The 21,185-nt window shown below is 42.2% G+C and overlaps 1 protein-coding gene and 1 pseudogene across 1 annotated transcript in view; one reads left to right on the top strand and one right to left on the bottom strand.

Annotated features, from left to right (window-relative positions):
- Nucleotides 1-21,185, top strand: part of LOC147001673 (uncharacterized) — a 129,182-nt gene that overhangs the window by 98,795 nt on the left and 9,202 nt on the right. Inside the window, exons 4-7 of the mRNA XM_085828846.1 lie at nt 10,886-10,998; nt 11,790-11,952; nt 13,216-13,347; nt 14,013-14,196. Of these exons, the coding sequence (XP_085684972.1) occupies nt 10,886-10,998; nt 11,790-11,952; nt 13,216-13,347; nt 14,013-14,196 (592 nt within the window). The remainder of the gene's footprint in view (nt 1-10,885; nt 10,999-11,789; nt 11,953-13,215; nt 13,348-14,012; nt 14,197-21,185) is intronic.
- LOC147001674 (diphosphoinositol polyphosphate phosphohydrolase NUDT4B pseudogene) lies at nt 3,536-10,307 on the bottom strand (annotated as a pseudogene).

The raw sequence follows: 21,185 nt of genomic DNA, 5'->3' as shown, positions 1-21,185 counted from the left end.
TCAGGGAACCCCAGCTTCCACCTCCCATGCCCAAAGGTACATTCTTCTATCCCCTAAGTTGTGTAATTGCATTTTCATCCAGGTCAATATCAGACAGTGGGCTTAGGATAAATACATTCTACCATGTCTGCATTTGGTCTGCCCAGTTGGTTTCCCACACCTGTGCCTCAGGGCAGAAAGCAAAACCACACTAAGACAAGGAAGTAGTATAGAGATGGGATAACTGACTGAAGACTTTTGAAAGGCCATGTGGAAACCTACAATTGAAGAAGCTTTATAATACACAAACCCATATAAAGGAGGTTTAAATGAAAATACCCTATTATGCTCTGACAATTACTCCCCTGAACATAATATACTTCCCAATGAAAAGCCCAGGTCCAAGTTTGAGTTATCTTGTTTGGATTTGCTCATCACTGAGTCTCATACACACTCCCCAATCATTAAAGACTGCTGCCATTGCTCTTCCTTCCTTTTTGGAAGTCAATGGTAAGACCACATTGCTGAAGAAGATGGTATCTGGCACAGCCATCAATTCCGGGCAGAAAGCAAAACCACACTATGACAAGGAAGTAGTATAGAGGTGGGATAATGACTGAAGACTTTTGAAAGGCCATGAGGAAACCTATAATTGAGGAAGCTTTATAATTCACAAACCCATATAAAGGAGGTTTAAATGAAAATACCCTATTATGCTCTGACAATTCACCCCCTGAACACAATATACTACCCAATAAAAAGCCCAGGGCCAAGTTTGGGGTACCTTGTTTGGGGTTGCTCATCATTGAGTCTCATACACACTCCCCAATCATTAAAGACTGCTGCCATTGCTCTCCCTTCCTTTCTGGAAGTCAATGGTAAGATCACATTGCTGAAAAAGATGGTATTCTGGCACAGCCATCAATTCAGGCATCTATCGCATTATTTTCTGTATGTTGAGAACTTATCTATTACTCTTTAGCAGTTCCTTGAAGATATTTGACCCATTGCAACCCACCAAATGTCTATAGAAGAGGTAATCTCTTGGTAGCCTAGATTGCAACTCCCAGACCACCATCACCCTCCCAACATCTGTCATAAGATCTGGCAATTGATATTCTAATTTCAGCTTCTCTAAATGGGCTAAACTGGAGAGGGAGCCCAGGGCCTCAGGCACACCAAGCAACAAACACTACAGGAAAATACACTATACTTCACCACAGCACACTGCACCACAGGGCACTACAGTATACTACACTAGAGAACCACAGATCTCCTGTTTCGCTGAGATCAACTTTGGCTGTCTACTGTGGGAACATGTCTTCTTTATATATCTGCAGTGGATATAGGAAAATATGTTTTAACCAAGATCACTTTGGTGTTTGTCTAGCAAGAGTGTTGGCAATGTTAAAGATTTTCTAATTGGCATACAACTTTATCCTCTGTGAAGATTCAATACAAGAACACAATGTACAACTATCAAATCACTTATCATTTCTTTTCATTGGGAGCTTTCAACTCCCATTTTCATTTTGACCTAATGTTTTCTTGTTGGTTGGTATTGTGGTAGAAGCTGTTCCACACTCTTTAATTTTCTTCTCCTAGGTATAATGACCATTACCATATGACCCTGAAAATATTCATCTCATCAGATACCTTTAAAGTGGCTAAATACTCTTTTGCAAACAAATTATGGATTATGGAGAATCCGGGGGTTGAATTTTAAAGTACTTTCATCAAAAAAGTCAGAATATAAAACCTCTTGACTAGTTTCTGGTTTATTTTAAAGGAACAGCTTACCTGTAACATAGAAATGTTTTTCTTAAACAAGGACTTGCTGTAACCAAGTCTGTGAAGATTAGCTTTAATTGTCAGTTGGAAACAACCTGGAGTCAATCTCAGAGGAGAGTCTCAACAAGGGATTTTTCCATGGGTGGCCTGTGGGCATATCTTTGGGGTTGGTTCTCTTAGTCAAATTAAATGATATCAAAAACCACAGCCCACTCTCAGAGGCAATATTCCCTAGACAGGGAGGAGGCCCTGAACTGCATAAAGGTGGAGAATTGAGCTGAACACAAGTAAGCACTCAAGTGAGCTAGTGAGCATATCTGTGTTCATTTGTCTCTGCATTGCAATGTCAGTGTGATGTGACCAGTACTCTCAAGCACCACCTGTTACGACTTCCTGCAATGCTGGGCAGTCACATGAAAATGGAAGCTAAACAAACTGTTTCTCTCCTAAGATGCTTTTTCTGAAGCGTCTTTTCATTTGTCCACCCTGTCATATCTTCTCATTTGGAGGCTTGGAACTATTTTTACTTTATTTCTCCATCAAATGTAATATGTTTCTGGGAACTGAACTTTCCCTTCTACAATGTTAAGTACTAGAATTAATTTCTTTTTCTTATTGTAATTTGACATCTGTTATCTAACAATCCCCATCTCCTTCCTTCTACTCAGGTCTCTGCAAGAACTATCTCATCTACTCTTCAATCACACCATGCATCATACTTCCTTGATCTACTCCCCACCCTAACTATGCGCAAATCACATCATAAGCATAGCTCATCTTTTTTTGGACCAATTAGATCCTAAGAATATATACAATGAGGGCAATATATGGAGGACAGTAAAAGACAGTTTAAGAGAGGAAGAGTCAAAAAAATGGCCCAGATAGTTAACACAGTCTGGAGGGAATAGGACAGAGAGGAACAGAACAGGACACTTAATGTTCTTTTCTTGTCTGGACATTTCACACATGTGTGTATCCCTCACAGTCAACATGTTCACATATACTATATATATCACACAAACACATGTACACACACACTAACACACATGTATCCTGAAACACACACACACAATTTTGGAAATTGAGGATGAGCTGTGCTGAGTCACATGCCGGTACTGACAGTTTTCCCTAAAAAAACAGCACACTCTTTCACATCAAATCACTGGGTCCATGGGGAACCGGTCCTAGTACATTGACTGTAACATAATTCTGCCTGTGAACAGGTTTTCAGAAATAGTAAGCTAAAGTGCTTCGTCAAAGGCTACTGGCCCATACAAAAACAACCCAAATCTGTAGTTTACAAATGGAGAGCAGGACTCTGTTGCGTTTTGGGGTGGATATATTTCTTTACATTCCCAAATTTTTCATTAATTCCCAACAAACAGTTGGAGCCTATTTGATATTGTAAGAAAAAACTCAGGGAAATAATATACACAATAACTAGGTGAGCTGTCAAAATAAACCATACAATGTTAAGTGGACCAATGTGATAATATTAAAAAGTTTATTAAATGAAAAACAAAGTAATGGAGTACAATGAAGGCTTTAAAAAACTTCCACATGCCTTTGGCGTCTTAAAAATATTTTTGCTATTTTATTATTTAGTTTAAAAGACTTGAAAGCAGATGAAATACATGAAAATTATTTGAAATCCCTGCCTAGCAAATGCACAGTTTGCCAGCAGCACTCAGAGGTGTTAGAAGAAAAGAGAAAGGAACCTCTCCTTGTGACATATGCATGGCATAATGGGAGGGGCTTCCATTCTCTACTTTATACTGGAAGGCACCCCAGAGGGCTGTGCAGCACTCACAAACAAGGCATTGTTATCTGGGAGGGAAGGGACCCTGGACTCTCCATTGGTTGGAGAACACCCCAGCTCTAGTTTTCTAGATACTCTGTGTGGACAGGCTAATGTCACTGAAGAACCTTGATTACATCTCCTTTGAACCACTCTCTCTTCCTTCCTATAGTCAGAGTCTTCCCAGCCTTCCAATAGTTCAGTGACTGTTAGAACATAAACATGTGTTCTGGGCTTCCAGTGTTGAGTCTGCTCAAATATTCCCAGGAGTCTGACTAATTTTTCTTTACCTCCAGCCTCTTCATAAACCTCCCTCACAGCAGCACAGCCAGGCTCCTACTCTGTCTCCAACCCTCCTCCTGGGACAATCCATTGCTCTGGGTACTACTGCTACTCACCAAAGGCACCTCTTCCTCCTGCTTGCTGTGGAAGCACAGGCAGGCTGTTCATTGTTGAAGCCCTTGAGGGTATATTCAGTGTCTGTTTGGTCTTGAACTTCATCCTAGACCTGGGCTCTTGCTGCTTATGCTCAGGACTCCAGTGTGGGAACCAGGCCTATGCCACCTTACCAGGAAGTAGTGCCAAAGAAATCACAGTGCTCTGGTGCCACTGGGAGGAGCATAGGCAGTGCTAACAAGGATGGCAAGGATGAGCTCTTCCAGGGATGTGGGGCTGAACACAGGCTACTGCAGTCAGGGAGAGATGGTGGAAGCACCACCTCTGCTCCAGCACCTGCTGCTCTATTTGGAGCCCACAGCTGCTCTTAACCACTCCTTGCTGCACCCACCTCCCTGGCCAAGGGAAGAACTAGGCTGCTAGGTCAAGCAAAACAGAGATAATTAGAAGCAGAAGTGTGGACCATGCAGAGAAGCAGAACAAGTTAGGATTTTTAAATCCTGTAAATTTTATATGAGTGATAAAGCTAGTATAAAAAAATAACTCATTAAAAACAACACAAGCTTCCATGAGACGTACTCATTGATAAGTGGATATTGGCCAGAAACTTAGAATACCCAAGATACAATTTGCAACAAACATGAACCTCAAGAAGAAGGAAGACCAAAGTGTGGATACTTCGTTCCTCCTTAGAATGGGGAATAAAATGCCCATGCAGGGAGTTACAGAGACAAAGTTGGGAGCAGAGACAGAAGGAAGGATCATCCAGAGACTGCCCCTCCTGGGACTCACCCCATAAACCATCACCAAACCCAGTCACTAGGCAGATGCCAACAAGAGCCTGCTGACAGGAGCCTGATATAGCTGTCTTCTGTGAGGCTCAGCCACTGCCAGGCAAATACAGAAGTGGATGCTCACAGTCATGCATTGGATGGAGCACAAGGTCCCCAGTGAAAGAGCCAGAGAAGTACCCAGGGAGCTTAAGGGGACTGAAGCCCAATAGGAGGAACATCAATATGAACTAACCAGTACCTTCAGAGCTCCTTGGAACTATACCAACAATCAAAGAAAACACATGGTAGAACTTGTGGCTCTAGCTATATATGTATTAGGGAATGGCCTAGTTAGTCATCAATCAGAGGATAGGCCCTTGGTCCTTTGAATTTTCTATGCCACAGTATGGAGGAATCCCACGACCAGGAGTGGGAGTGGGTGGGTTGGGTAGCAGGGGATTGGTGAGGGTGAGAGGAGATTTTCAGAGGGAAAACTATGAAATATAAATAAAAAAAATATCTAATTTAAAACAAAAAACATCAATAGCAACAGAAACAACAACTTAAGAAATGTGTGAATCTAGGGGGAATGTTTCTTAAAAAAATGGCATCTTCTAATGGAATTGAACATGTTTGCTATGTTATAGTCAAGTTGTTTCATTACCATTAGATTTATTAACTTCTCATCACTATGAAAAAGTAAGGATTTAAAATTATTATTAATGTTTTAATGTTTAATCAGTTATTTATTTATATGCAGATCTTAGCTTCACCCTCCTCCCTTCACAATCCCTCTTTCCAGTGGCCCCCTGCAGGCCACTCTTCCTGCCCTTCCCCTCAGAAAAGAGGAGGCCTCCTAGGAATAACAACCAGTCTTCTCATATCACGTTGCAGTCAGCCTAGGTGCATCTTCCCCTTTTCAGGCTAGATGAAGCATTGCAGTCAGGAGAAGGGGATGCCAAGGAAGGCAATACAGTCAGAGACAGTCTCTGCTCCCACTTCAGGAGTGCCACATGAAGACCCAGCTATGAAACTGTTACATATGTGGAGAGGACCTAGGTCCATCCCTTACATAGTCTCTGGTTCACAGTTCAGTCTCTATGAGTTACTATGGGCTCAGATTAGTTGAATCTGTAGATTATCTTGTGGTGTCCTTGACCACTGTGGCTACTTCAACCCTTCCTCTGCCTCTTCCACAAATTCCCCAAGCCTCTTTATCTGTTTCCAGAGCTGCTGGGTGAAGTCTCTCTCTGATGATAGTTATGCTAGACCCCTGTCTGCAAGTATAGAAGAATATCGTTAATTATGTGGGGGTGGGGGTTCCCTCTCATGGCATGGGTCTCAACTGGGCTATTCATTATTTGGCCCTTTCCACAAATTCTACCTCATCTTTTATCTTGAACATCTTAAAAACAGGAAAAATTGTGGGTCTAACGTTTGGTGGCTGGGTTGTTGTTTCAGTCCCTCCATTGGAAGACTTGCCTGGTTACAGGAGATGGCCAGTTCAGACTCCACATCCCCCATTTCTAAGAGTCTTAGCTACAGCCACCCTCCAAGTTTCCTGGGGGTTTCCATTGTCCTAGGTTTCTAATTCTTCCTAGAGTGCCTCCCACCTTCAATCCAGGTACTGCTATGAAGAGAGGTGTGCAAGTGCCCTTGTAGTTTGGTAGAGCATCATTTACATATATGCCAAGGAATGGTTCAACTGGGTCCTGAGGTAGAAATATTTACAATTTTCAGAGAAACCATCAAGTTGATTTCCAATATAGTAGTACAAATTTGCACTCCCACCAGCAACTGTGTTCTCCTTGGCTCACAATTTCATCAGCATGAGATATCCCTTTGTTTTTTGACCTTAGCCATTCTGAGGGCTGTAAGATCTCAGAGTACTTTAGATTTGCATTTCCTTGATGATGATGACTTTGGCTGGAAATGCAGGGCTTTTCAGGCACTGTCTATGCCAGGCTTCCCTATTTCAAAGACACCAAGCAACCAGGATAACTGAGACTGTTTAGGAAGCTGAATGAATCACACAAAGAGTAATAACAGATCGAGGACATGCACCAGGCTTGATGATACACTCAGTTCAATTTATCACATAACTGTCATGCTGCCTACACAGTTACTGTGATTTCTGACAAAGAAATCAAAATTACCTCTTGGATTTTCCTGTGTACACAGAGCTGGCCCTGAAATTTGTTCTACCTCACAGGGAAACAAGCCATGGAAACAGACAGGTATACTTAAGAAACTCCTGATTCCTGGTTGAGTCTGCTGCTTCCAAGATCTGCCACCCAAAGCAGATCTCCAAATGTTTCAAGGACGCTGTTTGCTCAACTCATTGTTAATCTCCACCTTCTGGGGACCTAAAGAAGAGTAGTGGCTTTCAAGAATGGTGGAAATCTTAGCGCTTTATCAGCCTCCCTGCATGGATTATCAACTCTAACAGGGTAAATGTAATAAAACAAAGTGAACGTTTTCTATTTTCATAATCCACATTAACATTTGGTGGGAAATCTCAGAGGAGTTCATGATCGCCAGGAGCACCTGGCCACATTCTCCCCATTGGCTCTTACTAGGTTCTCCCCTTTTTTTTCTGTTGTTTTGTCTAATCTGAATAAACAGCCTTGGGTACTCAGATTCTGGATAGTTTGCCCTTCCCTTAAGACCTGTGTATGAGCTGTGTCTCCTCTTATGACTCTGTGTATCAGGTTGAGTACTTAGTAGAGCTGTTTCTAACTCTCCATCACCTGATACCCACAGGAGCTTCTATCCCTCAAAGACAGGTGGTTCTCCAGAGCTTAGATAGTAGATATGTCTGTGAACAACACTCTGACTCAGCTAAACAAACTTCATGCCTAGTTGTACCAAGAGGTTCTTGAGGCTCCTCTGTAGCTTCCCCTTCCATTTGAATAGGGATGGCTTACAGATTCAGAGGTTCAATCCCAAATGATCAAGGTGGGAACATGGTGGCATCCAGGAGGGAATGGTACAGGAGAATCTGAGATTCCTACATCGTCATCTGAAGGCAGCTAATCAAACACTAACTTCCAGGTAGTAAGGGTTACTTAGGGTCTTGCCCACACCAACAGTGACACATCTACTCCAACAGGGCCACAGTGTCTATGAGTGCTATTCAGTGGATTGAGCATAGACAAACCATAACAAATATTGATGTAAAAATGCTCAATAAAATTCTCGAAAATAGAATCTAAGAACACATCACAATGATCGTTCATGTTGATCTACTAGGTACCATGCAAGGAATGCAGAAATGATTCAATTTGCAAAAAGTGTGGAACTACATATTTGAGGCTCATGGAATCACAAAATATTTGCAACCTGTCCAGATATTGAATCCTTTATCCTCAGGCTGGTCCTCTTGTCTAAGAGCTGTGGTGTCTACAACTATTCTACTGAGAGAAGCAGATAAGTTACCTCTGGGTCAGCATCTTATACTTACATCACCCCATGCAGTTAAGTTTCTTCTCAAAGTAACACCACAGCCCTGGCTGTTCAATGCATGGGTGAAGGGCCTACTCTTGGACTATCCTGGAGTCTGGTTTGAAAAACACATTGTCTTCAATTCTGCCACCATCTTGACAGATGATGACCCACAGAAGCTCATTAATAATTGCATGACAAAAGAAACATGAAGATACAGATCTGACTAGAACTAATGAACACCTCCACATCCCATGAAAGATTCTGAGGAATGCTCTACATGAATGGAACATCTTTATTAAACCTGGAACCAGGTACACAGGGTCTTCAGCAGATAATTACTCCATTGAGGACACAAGTAATCAGGGCACTGAGTTGGCTGGCCAAAAATTGTCCCGAAGAACAGTGGAAGCCTGGCATAGTGGCTCGAGCCTTTAATCTCAGCAATTGGGAGGCAGAGGCAGGCAGATTTCTAAGTTCGAGGCCAGCCTGGTCTACAGAGTAAGTTCCAGGACAGCCAGGCAATATAGAGAAACCCTGTCTGGAAAGAAACAAACAAATAAACAAACAAAGAACAGTGGTTTCTACTGACATTCTGGTGACATACTGTGACCCACTGCAGATTGAGAATCTATAGTATAAACAAGGGGAGTGTAAAAATATCAAAAGGGTAGCTGAAACCAATGTTTGGTGGTGGACACCAGAGGGAAGGATCACTCTGCCAAGAAATACGGGCAGGTTTCTGGAAACAAACCTTCACCAGACTACAGGACTGGCATCCACACAATTTTCTAAGTTGCTCATAACAAGGTATGGTATAACTGGACTTAACAGCCTGGCTCAGTTCCTCTAAGCAATATGTCAGTTTTTCAGGAAAATACATGTAAAGACAGATACTTCTGCCAGAAGTGGGAACATATGAGGGGCCAAACTATGGTCAATTGTGGGAAACTAACATCACTGATATGTGTCCTGCTGGAGGATGATAAGAGTCCAAGCTTGTTTTTAATGAAAACTTCTATGGGCGTATCCACTAGTCTGAAACTTCTAAAAGAGTAGCTGAAAAGCTCTTCAAGGCACTTAACCAACAATTATACCACGCCCTTTCAATTGTGTCAAACTATAGCGGAGCATTCATAGCCAAAAGCTGTCAATAAACACTGAATGATTTATGAATACATAGGAAACTTCATGGTGCATGCAGACCTCAGAGTTCTGGTCTCATGCAAGTAAAGGAGAGTTCCTTAACGGAAACACTACAAAACTCTCAGAAGAGTTCAGGGACAGGTGTATGGGCCTCCTTCTTACTTTGGGCCTATTGTACCCAATACAGGGAGGGATTCATCCCTATACTATTTTATTGTAATGCCTGCCCCATTGCTTTCCCAGCTCAGATATCATTAGCTAGCCAAAATATAACTATTTCTTTTTCATTATCCATGTTCTCTGGTTCCCCATAAAGGCTCTTCATACGACTAACAGAGAGACAGAGTGGACTTCCTAGTACCCCACCATCTCTCCAGACACCTTTGGGGCTTGTTGTAGTGATGTTCCATAATCAAAGGTGGTAGCCAAAGACGACACAATCGAATTGGAAAGCTTTTGCATGATTTCTCCACTCTTATACCTGCGAGGTTAGGTGGCATTTTACCATGCACTCAGCACAGCCAGGTCAAGAAGGCAGAAGGCACTGATATCAATGCCAAAGAGAGCCCCTTTTGAAATTATAGATCCATTCAGATTGAGGTTTCACTGGACACGAGGCCTTTTCATCCCCTATCCATCCAATTGAATGTTGGATATCTTATGAATACAGAATCATATTCAAACCCCCAACAGTCTCAGGCCTAGAACTGGGAACTTAAAAAGGTAGAAACTGGAGAAGTGAGAGCTAATGGGACTATGAGGAAGAAATTCAATGTCCCTGTAGGCCTTTGTTCACAGATATCTATTTTGTCTGGTTGTTTTGGAGATAGAGAGAATGTGGGATTTTAGCTTTTGAAGAAGGGACATAAACTTTACAATTTGATGTTGCCCCTGTACCTGACTTCTTCTATTGCCAAGTACAAGGGAGTTTTCATTGCAAAGAAATGGGGTTGTAAATCAGAGATTTTGTGAAAACCCATGGCTAACTACATTGAAACAATGTCTCCTCTCAAGGCAGTTGCACACTAAAATATATAACCCAACTCCTGTACAAGTAAAGGGGCAGGAGTAGTTTTTTGGCCTCTGGGAAACAGAGACACATGGGTAAATCAACTATTTGTTACATGAATGGACCCCAGAAGTAGATTTATATTGGAGAAGAATCTCCCTCATAAAAGGATCCTAACAAAGATGAGCGACCCATGCCATGGCACTAACAAACTCTCCCCATTCAAAGCACTGGACTTGTAGTGAAGCAGAGAGAAATCTCTAGGTTTGGAAGGAGAAGTTGCCAAGAGGTATGCACAGGGGCAAAAGAGAGACTCCAGGAAAGGGCACCTCAGAAACTGGTCAAGATGGGGCAAGCTGGTAAGCCCGTAGGCCATGGAAGTTCCAGATGACATCATCAGTACTCACTTCCCTAGACAATCTCTTTTATCCAAGAGAACCCTAGAATCTTCTGTGATGTCACCAGTGTTGTGGTAACCAGAGAGGCTTGTGGGGTATTCCTTCAGATCCTCATGGGTTCCCAAGGAGGCATGTTGTCCATGCTCCTCAGGGTATTTGGGAGAGAGAATAGAATACACACAGACACCAGACCAAGGCAGAGAGAGTCTGGACGCCCATCATGGTGGGAAAGGGCAAGAAACAACTGGTCATGGAGAAGGCACAGTGAGTCCTGGGCAAGGTTTGGGGAGCTGCCGAGAGGATGTGGGCTTCAGCTGGTCCTTCCAGGAATAGGGATTATGATCTGGATCCTTCAGATTCCTCAATGGTAGAACCAGAGTCAAGAGTGTCTGATGATTAATTTTACAGACAGCCTGGTATTGACAAGCCTGCAGTTGCTTTGCTGGGAGATCTTAATTTTCCCCTGAATGGAAAATTACACAAAGAGCAAGCTCTGTGAGAATAGAAAAGTGTTGTTCTCAGGATAGAGTGTTCATACACTTCATCTTAATATAGTTTCCTCTAGGTTACATGAGCATGTGATGCCAAGAACAGAGAGGGCTATTCCCCTGCCTATGAATCAAGGTCTCAGACACTTTGGTATTGAACACATATGATGTGGACTGATTCACAGTCTGGGGTTCCTATAGTAGTGTATGAGCTCTCATCATGCATTTGAAGAAGACTAGAAAAGTTTTGGCTAGTGTGCTAAGAGGTACGGATTTTGTTGTCAGATATGAGCTGACAATGCCCTCCATTTATTCTTGCCTGGCACAGCTTATGCATTTCAGGGCTAGGGTGATTACAATAGGAAGTCAGGCATATGTTTAGTGATGGTGGTTGTGAACAGGGACCTAGCTGAGGAGCCCAGCTTGAAGATACCTATGATGCACTATAAGGGATTCTCGGTGTCTCTAGATTTTCCCCTTTCTCAGGCTTCTGTGTGGGACAAAGCATGGTTTCCCTTTCCCTGCCCTATTATCTCTACAAGGTTACTAGTGTTTTTCTACCTACAGGGTCTGTTGGGGAGCCATCACCCCAACCCCCGACCATCAATGAGCAGGAGAAGAGATGCAAGAGTTTGGAGAAGCTCAAAAGAGAGCTCCAGAACATAAAAAATGCCAGAGACGAACTTCAGGGAATCCTGGCCAACTACACTAACAAGGATTTAAATGACAGGTAGTCTTTATGCCCAGATCTCTGCTGACTATCTTGGTCCATCCCTGTTAAGCCCAGATTCCCTCATACCACAGGTGGCTACAACTCCAGGCTGTCTGCATATCCAAATCAATTTTGCTGATTGGATTGTCGACACAGAACTTCAAGTTCAGATAGGAGTGATATGGGGTCACAGACATTTTGATTCCTCCAAAAGTTATTCAGAGCCTGTGGCATGAATCACAGTCTGGGGATGAAGGTAGTAATGTGTGAGCTCTCATCCTGCCATTTAAAAAGCTTACACAGGTGTTGGTTTGTGGGAGTTGCTAGGTAATGTTTGTTTATAGCCAATCCTTTCCATAATTGACCAGGCAGTAATTTGGGAACAATTGGTCCTCTCAACAGCTGGAGAGGCCTGTCCCACATACTGCCTCTCAGTATGACTGGGTTAGCTGCAGTTCATAATGGCTTTTCTCAAATTTTGTTCATTATACTCTCAGATAAAGCCAAATCAATTTATTTATTTGGCATTCTGATTGAGTGTAAGTGTGTGTGTGTGTGTGTGTGTGTGTGTGTGTGTGTGTGTGTGTGTGTGTGTGTAAAAGAGAGAGAGAGAGACAGAGACACAGACTCAGAGAGATACTGGATGCATGTGAGCTTGTGTGTGTGTTTGTGGATGTGTGTGTTCCTGTGTGTGTGTGTGTTCCTGTGTGTGCAGCTTAAGATCTAGAGAGTGTTTCATGTGATATATCCTCAGGTTTTGCCTGACTCCATTTCCAGGCAATAGCAGTGAGGAAGCCAGGGAGGTTCATTCTGAGTAGCAGAGGACTTGACCTCTGTGCTCACCATGGATGCACATTGGAATCTCCTGGTGTGTTATAAAGACTTTTCCCTGTAGATATGATTATGTCCTTTGGGAATTTATGTAGCAATAGAGCCAAGGATTGACTATTCCATGTCGAAACCAGGAGGAGAATCATACAGATTTAGCGTGGACCCAGGCCTTTGACACAGATTCCTGGAAAGTTCTGGGAGAGTCAGTCTATTCTTTCAAACCCCTTCAGGGAGCTGAAGCAGATCAGCACCCTGCCTTTTCTTCCCTGGGCTTAATGGCCCAAGGTAAAGAGTAATAAGTTTAATAAGCACCAAGTTGAACAGGTAACAAGGAGCTAGGTCCAGTAGCATATATGTGGTAGGGAAGTGCATGATTCACCTTGAATTGAAATGATCCTTGTATCCTTAGTTCACGGGACAATTTGTTACTTGGGCCATGCCCTCCCACAGGATCAACTTTGAGACATATATGCTTGAGATGCAACATGACCAGGTGATGACTGACCTGAAGAGAATGCCCAGGGACATCAGTGAGGCCTTATCCAAGTGTAAGGAGTTGACTAAAGAAAATCAGTTCTACTGGTGAGTGACTAACAGGGTCATGACCCAAGAAATAGGCCCAGGATATGTCTGACAATCCTTGTCTTTGAACTAACGTGGGGGCTTAGGTTCTATACTCTTAGTCTCTAAACAGGAAGCCTGCCTCCTTCAAACAAGGCACTAAGATTTTAACATCTTAGACTCATTTTGACCAAGGGTGAAGAGTCTGGGAGCCCCTCAAGCCACTGTCCTTTCCAACTAAGTATCCTCAAGATCGAAACGTTTCCACCATGATGGAGATATCAATCAATCTTGGGCCTCGTGGGCTCTGAAAGTAGATTCATAGATGGGGTTTCCAGGAGAAACATAGAAAGATAGTGTGATGCTTGGGTCTCTTCACTCCTAGAGAATTTTTCCCTATACCTACAGGTGGTTTTTTAATTCCACAGACTCATAAGCACATATAGACACCATGTTCTTTTCTGAGAGATACATGAGTCCCTGTTGGTTGTCAGGGTTTTCAAAAGTACCTTGGGTCTTCTGGAAAGTGGCAGTCCTCTGGATTTGATCTCCCTCTATGGCCAATCTGGATACTTGTCTGGGGCTGTCTGGGGATCAGGGCCCATGATGAAGGAATGGTGCTTGGAGGAATGGGAGGAAGATGGATGGATACTGCCTGGAATCACCATGTTTTGTTTGTGGTTCAGCTTTAGGAACTGCCACCTCCTGATTGAATCTAAGCTCATCCAGCACAAAGTCAGGATGTTGAGGAGTGAGAACAGACAGCTGCTAAGGGATCAGATTGCATTGGCAGAATACAACATAGAAACAAAAATACTATGTAAAGAACGCAGCCAGAAGATCAAAGACCACTATACTACGCAGCAGCAGGTAGGATGAATGAAGCATCATGGGCAGAATGCCCTAATGTGTAATCATAAAGACAGTCAAGCCTATGTAACCATCCTGCACCTTATCCAGGCTCTCTCCTATGTCTCATCCAGTTTTACACTTCTGTGATCATTTCCAAGACTTTCTGTGGAGTTACCCTCTTTTGAAGAAATTGGATTTCAGCCATGCCCTCTCTTCCCAATACCAGTCGGCCACCTCTAGCTTGCCACTCTAGGCAGAGGAGATCCTGGACCCCTGAACACAACATCTTTAGGCTCTATGGTATGGAGAGGTGCCTCAGGATGCCACTTTCTGAATTATCTAGGATAATTCTCTGCTCTGTTCTGCTCTATGGAAACTCATCCAGAGGGGCTTGAGCCTGTCCTCTCCTAGGACAGAAGGGCAGGCTCCAATTTTATTGTGTATGTATATGTGTGTGCATGTGTCTCATGGCTTGGCTGAAAAGATGCAGCGTCCTTTACATGTCTCTGAGATGAAGTACTGGTACAGGATGGCAGTATCTAAGGAGCCATACACATAGCAGGGCTATTGGGTTTTGTTTTTGTTTTTGTTTTTGTTTTTCCTTCATGAATATCCCCTTTAGAGTTCAATGCTTACCCTTGGGAAGAATTCCATGAAGTACACTCTTGCTGATTACAGTATCCTTTCAGTGTGCATGAATTTCCTGTGAGATGGTTTCTCTGGGGATTCCCAGATATAGGGGTTCACAAGGAGAGCCAAGGAAGGATTCAGCACTCCAGAAATAATAAGAGCCTTCACTTCAAAGTTTGCTAGGCTCCCTAGATTGCCTCTGTTCAATAATAGATTCAGACCCTGATGTACACTTATTTTTCAATATAAAAAATATTTAGACTATTGGAGAAATGTGGTGTTTTACTTTAACTACAGCACAGTGTGTAGTTCACAATTCAGTGTCAAGCAATATTTTACATTTGAAAAAAACATCCATGCCCAGGTGCTCTCTGACCCTTCTCCTATGGGCGATACAGGAAAGATCTCAGATGAAAGGTCATACTGGATTATCCTGATGAGTAAAGCTGATGTTTCCTGGATCGCTGACATGGCAAGATCTCACCAGGCTTTTTTCTCTTCCTCCCATAGGTCTGAAATATTCTGCAGAAGCTCAAACAGATCAGAGACCAGGTCAAGATCTTGCTCCAACACAACTGTTCACCAGGAGCACTGAATGTACAAAGCAAATTAACCACCATTGCATCTAATCCTTGTAACCATGGCAATCTTGGGCTGCATTTTCTTCTATTTTGGTTTGCTATGGGTAATGAGGCCTTTATTTTGTCTAGCCTCTGGTCCAGCAAGACTGCCTGTTTGGAAGGCTTCAGAGAAGTACTGAGATACATCAAGATCTGCTGGGCATACAGCAGGACTCTGAGAATGCCAATTTTGGCTGGTCCTGTTGGGTCATCAAGAATTATTTCATAGTGATCAGTCAAGTGAATTTGAAAAACTTTGAGGTATCATCTGTAACATCTCTCATGTTAGCCTTGAAGGACTAATCCATCAGCAGAACACCCACCCCAATGAGGCACGCCTATATTCATCTTCAACAGATTATTACCATCAGTGACTGCTTTGCACTATTTCACCAAGGCCAGCAACAGGCTGTGGGTCTGTGCTGAACATCTGCAGCAAGAAAATGCTTAGCTTAATTATTTTGTTTGGTTTTTGGTTAGAGTTTTGATTTCTTTGGGTCTTTGGTTTTCCTGTGTTTTCATTTGAAGTTTCATTATATATTCATTATTTTTTTGTTACTATACCTAATTTGTATTTTTTGCTAAGTCTATATATTTTATAAACTGACTCCCCACGTTAAGATGTTATTGAATAAAATTAGTGTATTGTTATGGATAAAACATCATCTCTAATTATTTCTATTATAAGGACATTCTGCATTTATGTGTGGTTCATACATAGTCCTGTAACACTAGAAGTTTCAGGCAGGAATGGGACTCTTCAAGTATTATGTTGTTTAGGCTTCATAAGTAGTGCCCAGCCAGCCAGAGCTCCAGAGAAAATTGAGCTTTTGATGTGGATAATGTGTCAAACTATGTGGATCCCAATGTCAGGATGGAAAAAGTATCCATGCTCTATCTCTATAGTCAAAAATTTAGCTACAGTCATAATGTACTCTCCTGTGGATGACCATGTCGGACAAACAAATTAGAAACACAACAGTATTTCTCTAATACATCCCAGGAAACAAAAATATTCACTCTGAGTAATTAAAATCTTCTGAATTATAAATGAAGTGATTGGGATTAAAATGACCTTCAAAGGTCATTTCATAATTGAAGGTTTGAATCCTACTTCATAGAACTGTTTTACAAAGGAGTAGTAGATATGGACTTGCTGGAGGAGTTGTGACAATGGAGGTTAGCATTGAGGTTTCAAAAGCTCATGCCAATCCCTGCCTCTGTCTTTGTCCCTGTCTTTGTCACTATCTCTCTGTCTCTGTTGATCTCACTATGTTTCTCTCTCTTTTTCTCTATATCTCAGTCTACAATGTCTCTGTCTCTGCCTCAGTCTTTCTGTTTGTCTGTCCATCTGTATCTATCTATCTCTTTCCTCTGCCTCCTCTATATGTATAAGATGCAAGTTCATCTACTCCTCTAGTTCCATGATGCCTGTATGCATGCCTGCCTGCCTACTGCCAAGTTCCCCACCTTGACAATCCTGGATCACCCTTTTATATTGTTGGCCAACCCCAATTGAATATTTTCTTTATACGTTATCCTGGTCAAGGAGTGCCCTAGCAATAAAACAGTGAATAAGAAAGCAAAAGAAACTCTTAATCAATGCAAAGATCAGCTACAAGATGGGAGAGGATCTTTACTAAGTGTACATATGACAGAGAGTTCATTTCTAGACAATCGGATGGTGTTTAAAACCAAACACCAGGAAACCTGCCTGTTAAATATTAAAACATTATAAATTTAAACATTTCAAAATGTTCTATGGCTGTACATGGTAGTACACACCTGTAATCCCAGCAGTCAGAAGGCAGAGGCAAGAAGAACTGCATGAGCCTCTGGACAGCCTGGTCTATGTACTAGATTCTGGGACAGCAGGGGTAACTAGAGAGTCCCAGTCTCAAACACACTCCCTTCTAATGTTCTGTCGAACCGAACAGAATCTTCAAAAGAAGAGAAAGAAATGGATCATAGATATGTATTTAAATATTTAATATCCTTCCTCATAGGAAAATGCAAATTAAAATAGTTTTAACCTTGTATCTTACTGCAGTCAGAATGGCTATTACCAGTAGACTAAGGACCACAACTGTTGGCATGAGTGTGGGGTAAGAGAACATATATTCACCTGTACAGTCACTATGAAAAACAGGAGAAATGTTCTGCAAAACATTGCTAGAGATAGATCTTCTATATGAACCAGCTGTACTATTTGTGGTGGTGTGAATGAGAAGAACCCTTATAGGCTCATATATTTGAATACTTGGTCAACAGGGTATAGCACTATTTGATCGAATTTGAAGCTGTGGCCTTCTGTGGGGGTGGGCTTTAAAGTTTCAAAAGCCCAGCTGAGGGCCAGTATCCCTGCTTCCTGCAGATCCAGATACAGAGCTCTCAGCTACTTCTCCAACACCATGTCTGCCTGTGCATGATTCTGTCAAGACAAAAATGTACTAAAATTCTGAAAAGACCCCCATTTAAATGCTCTCGTTAAAAGGACCTATCATGGTCCTGTTGTTTCTTTCTAGCAAGTGAACACAGACTCAGACACTATTCCAGGGCATATAGCCAAAGGCATTATCCTAAAACAGAGACCTGGGTGTGCTCATGTTCCTTACTGATTTATTCACAATAGGCAGGACATCAAAACAACCCAGACGTAAATATAACTGATGAAAGAATAATGAATATATGGTTCATATACACAATGGTAATGAACTGTGACAATATAAATGACATTTACAGGTTAAAGGATGGAGACATGAATAATCTTTCTGAGTGATATAACCCAGACCCAAAAAGACAAATACCACATGATGTGTCTTATGTGGATGGTAACTTTGAATGTCTAGAGATGTGTATTTAAACTGCAGTATCCAGAGAAGGTAATGCACTAGTGTTGGGTTATAGGAGGATATTTCAAGAAAATAATAGAACACATAATTTGTGAAGGAGAAAAAAGGAAAACAGTAGGACAGAGTGAGGTAAATATCTTGGGAGATTGCAGAGGACTGTGGTGGCTTGAATATGCTTGATTATGGGAGTGGTACCTTTAGGAGTTGTGGCCTTGTTAGAAACAGTGTGTCAGTGTGGAGGGTGAGCTTTAAGATCCTCCTACTAAACACCAGTAAGACAGTCTTCTTGGTGCCTTCAGAATAAGATGTAGAGCTCTTAGCTTCTTCTCCAAACTAATGTCTGTCTAGATGCTGCCATGCTTCCTGTCTTGAAATCAATGGACTGAGCCTCTGAACCTATAAGCCAGTGCCAATGAAAAGTGGCCTTGGTCCTGGTGTCTCCTCACATCAATAAAACCCAAAGACCTGGGACAGTAGACCACCATGTCCGTAATTTGGTAAAGTTGAGTGGGTTGGAAGTCCCAGACCCACAGTAGATGGCAAAAGGGTCACCTGCTTCCTACCAGGCCTCTTTCATGGGACCAAAACCTCTATATAGGAACATGGCCTGTGGTCAGTTAGAACAGAATAGGGTTACCCCTACTAATGAGGTACCTAGAAGATGGTAGGGTTCAGTCACTAAGCTTCCCTTCCCGGACATTCCTTCCTCAGAATGTACTTAACTTCTAGTCTAACCTCAAGACATGTTACGCTTTCATTTCCATGAAAAACAATCAATAAACAGTTTAGAACCAAGGACTATCTCTCTCATCAAATCAACTGTGGGTTATACGAAGAAAAAGCCTTTGCCTACAGAGCCATGCCATCTAAGTCTCCAACAGAAGGCCTCTTAATTCTCCTGGACTAGTCACTTCTGAGCTAATACAGAATTCCCCATTCCCTGTTTCAGGGCTAGTTCTCAGCCAGCTGACCTCCTCCATGCTCAGCTCCTCTGTGACTTCTAGCAGTACCTGCATGTCCAAGATTCTGAGAACCCCTTGGCCTGGTCTCCTTGCAGGCCAGCAGGCTCTAACCTGCTATAAACTCCCTGCAACTCAGCACTGTCTGGATGTCCAGGATTTCCTGGGTCCATGTCCCCAGACTCCTTAACATAGGCCCATGGAATTCAGAACCTCCATTCTCTACTCTTGCCTGTGGTTTTCAATGTCAAATGGACTCCAAGGTGTCAGGGAACCCCAGCTTCCATCTCCCATGCCCAAGGCTACATTCTTCCACACCCTAAGTAGTGTAATTGCATTTCAATCCAGGTCAATACCAGACAGTGGGCTTAGGATACATACAATCTACCATGTCTGCATTTGGTCTGCCCAGTTGGTTTCCCACACCTAAAATCTGGCTAAAATCTGGCAACTGATATTCTAATTTCAGCTTCTCTAAGTGGGATAAACTGGAGAGGGAGCCCAGGGCCTCAGGCACACCAAGCAGCAAACACTACAGGACAATACACTACACTTCACCACAGCACACCGCACCACACCACACTACAGTATACTACACTAGATAACCCCAGTCCTCCTTTTTCTCTGAGATCAACTTTGGCTGTCCACTATGGGAACATGTCTTCTTTATATATCTGCACTGGATATAGGAAAATATGTTTTAACCAAGATCACTTTGGTGTTTGTCTAGCAAGTTTGTTGGCAATGTTAAAGATTTTCAATTGACATGCAACTTTATCCTTTGTGAAGATTCAATATAAGAACACAATGTACAACTATCAAATCATTTATCATTTCTTTTCATTGGGAGCTTTCAACTCCCATTTTCATTTTGACCTAATGTTTTCTTGTTGGTTGGTATTGTGGTAGAAGCTGTTCCACATTCTTTAATTTTCTTCTCCTAGGTATAATGACCATTGCCATACAACCCTGAAAATATTCATCTCATCAGATAGCTTTAACATGGCTAAATAACTCTTTTGCAAACAAATTATGGATTATGGAGAATCTGGGGGTTGGGTTTTAAAATACTTTCACCAAAATAGTCAGAATATAAAACCTCTTACCTAGTTTCTGGTTTATTTCGAAGGAACAGCTCACCTGTAGTATAGAAATGTTTTTCTTAAACAAGGACTTGCTGTAACCAAGTTTGGGAGGGTTAGCTTTAATTGTCAGTTGGAAACAACCTGGAGTCAATCTGGGAGGAGAGTCTCAACACGGGATATTTCCCTGGGTGGCCTGTGGACATATCTTTGGGGTTAGTTCTCCTAGTCAAATTAATTGATATCAAAAACCACAGCCCACTCTCAGAGGCAATATTCCCTAGACAAGGAAGAGGCCCCGAATACATAAAGGTGGAGAATTGAGCTGAACACAAGTAAGCACTCAAGCGAGCTAGTGCGCATATCTGTGTTCATTTGTCTCTGCATTGGAAGGTCAGAGTGATGTGACCAGTACTCTCAAGCACCAGCTGTCACGACTTCCTGCAATGCTGGGCAGTCACATGAAACTGTAAGCTAAACAAACTGTTTCTCTCCTAAGATGCTTTTTCTGAAGCGTCTTTTCATTTGCCCACCCTGTCAGATCTTCTCATTTGGAGGCTTGGAACTCTTTTTACTTTAATTCTCCATCAAATATAATATGTTTCTGGGAACTGAACTTTCCCTTCTACAATGTTAAGTACTAGAATTAATTTCTTTGTTCTTATTGTAATTTGACATCTGTTATCTAACAATCCCCATCTCCTTCCTTCTACTCAGGTCTCTACAAGAACTATCTCATCTACTCTATTTCTATAGAAGAGGTAATCCCTTGTTAGCTGAGATTGCATCTCCCAGGCCACCATCACCCTCCTAAAATCTGCCAACTGATATTCTAACTTCAGCTTCTCTAAGTGGGCTAAACTG

Source organism: Mus caroli, unplaced genomic scaffold (genome assembly GCF_978045245.1).
Source record: "Mus caroli unplaced genomic scaffold, Mus_caroli_1 scaffold_12, whole genome shotgun sequence".
In the NCBI taxonomy this organism is placed as follows: Eukaryota; Metazoa; Chordata; class Mammalia; order Rodentia; family Muridae; genus Mus; species Mus caroli.
The sequence above is the reverse complement of the archived record's forward strand: the minus strand, read 5'-3'. Positions and strand labels throughout refer to the sequence as shown.